A 7,596-nucleotide genomic window follows, 5' to 3' on the forward strand; every position below is an offset into this window, starting at 1 on the left:
GGAACCGACGGAGTGTCGGGCTTTGTGCCCGTGGGTATCGAAGCCCGGGTCCGTTGTTCGAACCCTGGTCCCGAGGCTTGGGCCCTCCCATCGCGAGCTGGGTGCCCTGCCAGTCCTGGTACTTCGACGTTGAGTCTTGGTCAAGATCCCAACCGTCGGGGAGGGTTGTGTTTGTTATGTGACCCCGGATCGTTCCCGGGTCTCGTGGTTCCTCCCTGGGGTTTTGGGGACGAAGAGCGTGGTCGTACCTGCCACGTCTCCCCGTGGTGTATTTAGCTGTGGTGTATTTAGCTGTAATATTGTCTAAGTTTTTCTGCGTTCCATGGTCGAGCGAGTTGTTCTCCTTGTAGGTTTTCTAGGTAATAGGCCCCGTTGCTCGTTTTGTCGCGGACGCGGTAAGGGCCTTCCCAGTTGGCCGCCAGTTTGCCCTCTCTCGGGTTTTTCTGGTTTCTTCTGAGGACCAGGGTGCCGACCTGGAACTCTCTTTTTATGACTTTCGCGTCATGGCGTAGTGCTATTTTTTGTTTGAGGGTTGTTTCCCTGAGAGCTGCTTCGGAACGTATCTCCTCGACTAGGTCGAGCTCGGCTCTAAGGGTTTCATCGTTCATTTCCTCGTCTAGGGGCTCCTCTGTCCTCCTCGTTGGCGCCCGTATCTCCACCGGGATGACTGCCTCGGTGCCGTAAGTTAGTCGGAACGGGGTTTCCCCGGTGGTAGAATGTGGTGTCGTGCGGTAGGCCCATAGCATGCTATGTAGCTCCTCGACCCATGCCCTCTTTGCCTCACCGAGTCTGCGTTTGAGGCCACGTAAGATTACCCTGTTGGCCGCCTCTGCTTGCCCGTTCGTCTGCGGATGCTCGACAGACGTGAAATGCTGTGTGGTGCCCAGGCTGGCGATGAAGTCCTGGAATCCTCCGTCCGTGAATTGTGTCCCGTTGTCTGTGACAAGTGCCTGGGGTATACCGAACCGAGCGAGGATGTTGCGTTTGAAGAACCGGAGAATGTTCTGCGCGGTTATTTTAGCCAGTGCCTCCGCCTCGATCCATTTGGTGAAGTAATCCACCCCGACGATGAGGTATTTATTCTGATATGATCCGGTGACGAAGGGTCCGAGGATGTCCATGCCCCACCACGCGAAGGGCCATGGTGAAGACAGTGATTTGAGGTCGTTCGGGGGTGCGAGGTGCATGTCGGCATGTCGTTGGCATTTGTCACATCTTTTGACGTGCTCTTTCGAATCGTTTTGCATGGTCGGCCAGTAGTAGCCTGCTCGAAGGGCTTTTCGTGCGAGCGATCGCCCGCCGAGGTGTTGAGCGTTAATTCCCCGGTGTATCTCTCCAAGTATGTCGGGGACTTTCTCTTCCTCGACGCATTTGAGTAGTGGGATGGAGAATCCTCTCCGGTAGAGTTTGCCTTCGAGGAGTACGTACGAGCATGCGCGTCGTTTGACAGTGGTCGCCTCTTTCGGGTCAGCCGGGAGTTCGTCTCGTGTGAGGTAATTGTAGATGGGTGTCATCCAACAGCGGGCATCTCCAATAGCGTTGACCTCGAGTGGAGGCGGTAGTTTGTCGATGCTGGGCCGAGGGAGAATTTCTTGGATTACTGATTTATTCCCACCCTTTTTCCTCGTGCTGGCTAGTTTCGAGAGAACGTCTGCCCGTGTGTTGTGCTCGCGGGGTATGTGTTGAACTTCCCATTTTTCGAATCTATCAAGTTTTTCTTTGACGAGGGACAAGTACTCGAGGAGGTTGTCGTTCTTGGTTTGGTATTCTCCTCGCACTTGTGAGGCCACGAGCTGGGAGTCGGTGGATATTTTTACCTCTTTTGCTCCCAGGTCCTCGGCTAACCTCAGGCCTGCGAGGAAGGCTTCGTATTCGGCTTGGTTGTTTGATGTTGGGAACGCTAGCGCTAATGATACCTCTATCAGGATCCCTTCTTCATTTTCGAGGATGATCCCGGCCCCGCTGCCTGATGTGCTAGAGGCGCCATCGACGAAGATCGTCCATTTGTGGGCGCTTTCTGCTGGAGTCGGGCAGTGGGTCATCTCCGCGACGAAGTCGGTCAGTGCCTGAGCTTTCAAGGCTTTCCTACTTTCGTATTGTATGTCGAATTCGGAGAGTTCTAGTGACCATTTGAGCATCCTCCCGGCCATATCCGGGCGCCCGAGCAGCTGTTTGATTGGCTGGTCGGTCCTCACCTTTATCGTGTGTGCGAGGAAGTAATATCGTAGTCTCCTCGCTGTGTTGATGAGGGCCAGGGCGACCTTTTCGATTTGCTGATATCGGAGCTCGGGGCCTTGGAGTGCTTTACTCGTAAAATAGATGGGCTTTTGTCCTTCGTCGGTTTCTCTTATTAGAACGGCGCTGACGGCCTCGGTTGCCACGGATAGGTATAAGTATAGGGTTTCCTGTTCTGATGGCCGTGATAAGACCGGGGGTTGGGACAGAACCTTCTTTAGATGGAGTAACGCTTGCTCGCATTCATCGGTCCAGTCGAAGGTAGCCTCTTTGCGAAGGAGTCTGAAGAATGGCAATGCGTGCTGGGCGGACTTGGCGATGAAACGGGAGAGTGAGGCGAGCACTCCATTGAGTGACTGGATCGATTTTTTGGTTTTCGGGGTCGGAAACTCCGAGAATGCCCGGCATTTGTCGGGGTTGGCCTCTATCCCTCTATCGGTGAGATAGAAACCGAGGAACTTGCCTGCCCGGACTCCGAACGTGCATTTTTCGGGGTTGAACCTCATTTTACACTGTCTCGCCTGCTCGAATACCTTCGCAAGGTGTCGAGCATGGGTTATCTCCTCGTGTGATTTGACGATCATGTCGTCCATGTATACTTCGAGCATGTCCCCTATTTCGTCCTTGAAGACTTTGTTCATCATGCGTTGGTATGTAGCGCCAGCGTTCTTGAGCCCGAACGGCATCACGTTGTAATAGTAATTGCCCGTTGGGGTCATGAACGCTGTGTGTTTCTTGTCTGTGGGCGACATAGGGATCTGGTTGTATCCACTATATGCGTCCATGAAGGACAAGAGTTTAAAACCTGCAGAGTTGTCAACGAGCATGTCTATATTAGGGAGGGGGAAAGCATCTTTCGGGCAAGCCCTATTAAGATCAGTATAATCAACACACATACGCCATTTTCCATTATTTTTCTTAACGAGGACTACATTAGAGAGCCAGGTTGTGTACTGGGCTTCAGAAATAAAATTTGCCTCTAAGAGGTCTTTTACAGCTCGCTCGGCAGCCTCTGCCTTTTCGGGCGATTGCTTGCGTCTACGCTGTGCTATGGGCTTGGCTGCCCGGTCTAGAGCTAGCTTATGACACGCGATCTCGGGGTCCAGCCCGGGCATTTCTGCGGCATTCCACGCGAAGAGGTCGGAGTTCTCTTTGAGGCATGCTACTAGCTCTTCTCTTGTTTCCTCGGGTAGTCCCTTACCTATCTTCACCGTCCTTTCCGGATCGTCCCCAAGAGGAATGAGTTCGAACTCTCCGTCGGGGATTGGTCGGACCGGGTGTCCGAGAGAGCGTTCCTTGGGGAACCTCCCCTCTTCGGTCTCGTCCAGCCCGATGCGACAGTCGAGGTCGATGGCGTTGACTCCTCGGGCAGGATCCCCGGTCCTGAGTTTTTTGTTGTTGCAGTTGCTCTTCGTGCTGACTACGGCCTGTCCTTTTACTGCGGCGTCGTAGCATCGTCGGGCTGCTTCGATGTCACCATGGATGGTGACCACACGTCCCAATTTGGTGTAGTATTTCATCTTTAGGTGGACGGTGGATGGGACCGCGGTGAGTTCGGCCAGTGTCGGGCGTCCAAAGATGCAATTGTAGAGAGACGGACAGTCTACGACCAGGAATTGGATTTTGACTTCCCTGGCCGTTTCTTGTTCGCCGAAGGTGACGAGGAGCTCAACATATCCCCACGGTCTGGTTGTTGCTCCGTTGAATCCTTGGAGATCTGATCCGACGTAGGGGGCTAAGTTGGCCTTGTCTAGCTTCAGAGTCTTGAAGAGGTGGACGTACATGATATCCACTGAGCTGCCTTGGTCGACCAGGATGCGTCGTACGTCGAATTGGGCCATCTTTGCCCTTATCAATAGTGGGATGCCCGAGTTCGGGGATCCGCCCGGGAGTTCCTCCAGGAAGAAGGATATTGGGTTGGATTTTCCCCGGTATTTTGTCAATGTCGCTTTCTGCTCGGGGGCAGTCAGTAGGAGTTCGTCGAACTTACGTTTGACGGAGAGGGCCGCGGATTCCCCGTTAGTTCCTCCTCCTGATATCACCAGTGTGGTAGGGAAGTTTTCCCAGGGGCTGAGTGCAGTGATCTTGCCCTCGGGCAATGGTTCGGGGAGGAAGAAATCTTCCGGTCGTGACACGCAGAGGGCCACTTGATAGGGAGAGTTGTCAGGGGGTGTGTCTTCCCGGGGTCTCTTCTTCTCTGGCTCGTCGTGTCTGGGAGCTTCGTTCTTCCTCGTATACTGCTTCAGGTGCCCCTCTTGGATTAAAATTTCTATCGCATCCTTCAGGTGGACGCAGTCTTCGGTCACGTGCCCGTGACTTCTGTGGAACCGGCAGTACTTTGATTTGTCGGTGTGGGGCTTTGGTGCAGACGGTTTTGGGAACCTAACCCTGCCCTGCTTAAATTCAGAGTTGATACATTCTGCGAGGATACGCTCTCGAGGAGCTGTCAGTAAGGTGTACTCGCTATATCTGCCCGCGGGGCCTCTTCCTTCCCGGAGCTCGCGAGGTCTTTCTTCCCTTCGTTTGTCTCCGTTGCGACGGGAAATGCTCGTGTCCTCGCGTTTTGAGTGCTCGGTCTCCCCAGCGTTACGTCCGCTGCGGGCATTGTGTGCCACCTGCTTTTCCTCGTATCTGATGTAGGCCTGGGCTTTATGCAGGAGCTCGTTTAAGGTGCGGGGAGGCTCGATCCCTACGGCTCTGCTAAGTTCACTGCCGGGCAAGAGACCTCTCTCGAGGAGATACTTCTTCATGTGCTCGGTGGTATCTACCTCGACAGCTTCCTGGTTGAATCGCTCGATGTATGAGCGCAGTGTTTCATTCTTCTTCTGCACTATGGCTTCAAGGGTCGCCTCAGTCTTGGGGTGACGACGGGAAGCTGTAAAGTGCCTGGTGAACATGGACCTCATGACTCTCCATGACGTAATGGACTCAGGGGCCAAGCTTTTGTACCAAGTCATGGCCCCTTTCCTGAGGGTCGTCGAGAACAGTCGGCATTTGAGGTGCCCGGTTATATCATTGCGGTAGTCGAGCATCGCGTTGACGTTGTCGACGTGATCGTCGGGATCTGTAGTCCCGTCGTACACAGCTAGATTTGGTGGTTTCTCCATGCCTTTGGGGAGCGGGGCTTCCATTATTGCCCGAGATAGGGGGCAATGCAAATCTTCCTCGTCGCTCCTTAAGGGAGACAGTTCGTTGTTGTCGGGGCTGTGTCCGCGCCTTGGTGATGTTCCCGCTCGACCACCGTCACGACGGGCGCGTGCCCTGCTGACGTGGGGTTCTGGAGAGCGACGTCCTCGCTTCTTCGTTGGCTCCGAACGTTGTTGTATCCTACTCACCGGCTGGGGTCGGGCCTCTTGTCGTTCGGCTTCGAGGGCCATGATTCGTTCGTGCTGCTGGTGGAGCATAGAACCGGCCTGATTGAGGGCATTCACCATGGCAATCATTACGGCGTCTCCTTCAACGGGAACGGGAATGGGATGAAATGTCTCTGCCCCTAAATTGTGGGCGTGAGAGGCATCCCCGTTGTTTTGGGGCTCTGGAGACGGGGTGGATGGATGACCGTCCCGAGCGTCCGTTTCATGGGATGGCGGGCCGTCGTCCATATTGTAGTTGACGAGGGGACGGCTGTGATCGCTATGTTGTTCTCCGGCCATGTTGGAAGGACAGAAATAAATGAGCTTTTGATCCTCGTTTGATGAAGATGGGGATAGCTGGTTCCCACAGACGGCGCCACTGATCTCACCTGATCAGGAGGGCCTTCCAAGGTCTTGGTGAATGGGCCAGAGAATGAAATGAGGGGGGGGTGTACCTGCAAGGTGCTCCAATGCTTAAGTCAGAAAAGGTACAGAATGAGGTTATCAGAGTGTGAGTTAGCATACCTGCCCCTTTGCCATGAAAGGGGTATTTATACTGAGCCCCCAGCGCTGGGCCAAGGCTCCTAATGGGCTGGATTAGCTAGGCCCAAGGAGGAGCTGCCAGGGGACGCGTCAGAAGCGTTAAGACCTAGACCAAGGTCTGCCCCCTGGTCCAACTGCCCCTATCCCTAAGGAGACAATATAGGGGAGTTGGGTGACGTGGTAAGTGAGATGCCGTTATGGCTCTGCCCGACACAACTTAGGTGTCCGCGACGTGGGTTGACGATAAGTGGATGGAGATCATATGAGGAGGGCCCGGTCGTTGCCCGACACGTATTTAAGGGGCCGGGGAGACGTTCTTCGGGCGGACGGTCGTTCACCTGACGTGTCCTCGGGGTCGTTTGGACATGGACTTGGCGAGCATTGGGCCGTGCCGTGCCTAGTGTCATGGCCCAGTCCAGAACAGTCTCATTGGTCAATTCTTTGACCAGATTTTTAAAACTTAAATAAATATTTTAATCATTGAAATTGTAAGTCAAATCCTTTAAATGGAAATTATCTATAAGTTTTATTTTATTTTTTAAAATTTTGCAACACATATTATTGTTATGATATAATACCTCCATTTTTTATTATAAATCACTTTATAAAAATATTTCTTACCACAATATGTTGTTTTATAATATGAATGAATTATTAATATTATTTTTTTATTATATTTTAATTTTTTTTTTTATTAATTATGTTAATTTTTTTTTAATACCATTAACAAAAGACAATTTTATAAAAAACTTTATAATCTTTTTATATCATAGTTATTACATTTTTTAATACGTTTGAAAAATAAAAAATAATCTATAATAAAAAATGGATGAGGTATACAGTTAGAAGTTATATAAGTCAATACATATGTTTTATTGATTTTGATGATTGTTTCCTTAAAAAAAATCATTGATGTTTTTTTGGATATTTTGATTAATGACTGATATTTCTTAATTTTAGGAATTAATTTTTTATTTAACTAATTTAAAAGTACAAATTGACCAACATTTAGAATATTTTATGTGATATTTTATTTCTTAGAATATGTTTTTATTTTAAATATTTAATAAAAAGATGATAAATCTTTTAAATGAATTATTGAGATGGAGAAAAGTAAAATAAAATGATAAGAAAATATCTCAGAAAAGGATGCATATCCAAAAAAAAAAAAATTACATGATTACAAAAGTACACAAAAGAATCGTGTGGGATCTTTATTTTCTGATTAATCTCAATGTAATTTTCTTTCTTTTGAACTTTTTTGTCTTCATTCGGATAAAGAAAAGTACACAACAATTGTTTCTAATTATTTCAATAATTATTTTAAAATTTTATTTTCTCTTCAATAGATGGTACTTGCAGAGATCATTAAATTGATTATATAAATTTAGAATTTTTATGAAATAAAAGAATTGATCTATTTCATTATAAAACAACAAATAATAGAATGATGTTTTTATCATAT

At 49.5% G+C, this 7,596-nt stretch overlaps 1 protein-coding gene across 1 annotated transcript; it reads right to left on the reverse strand.

The window, feature by feature from the left end:
* Positions 1–287: 287 nt before the first annotated feature.
* Positions 288–5,888, reverse strand: LOC127101837 (uncharacterized). The gene has a single exon (XM_051039278.1). The coding sequence runs from the start codon at positions 5,886–5,888 to the stop codon at positions 288–290; it is 5,601 nt and encodes a 1,866-aa protein (XP_050895235.1).
* Between the last annotated feature and the right edge of the window lie 1,708 nt (positions 5,889–7,596).

Source organism: Lathyrus oleraceus, chromosome 7 (genome assembly GCF_024323335.1).
Source record: "Lathyrus oleraceus cultivar Zhongwan6 chromosome 7, CAAS_Psat_ZW6_1.0, whole genome shotgun sequence".
NCBI classification, from domain to species: domain Eukaryota; kingdom Viridiplantae; phylum Streptophyta; class Magnoliopsida; order Fabales; family Fabaceae; genus Lathyrus; species Lathyrus oleraceus.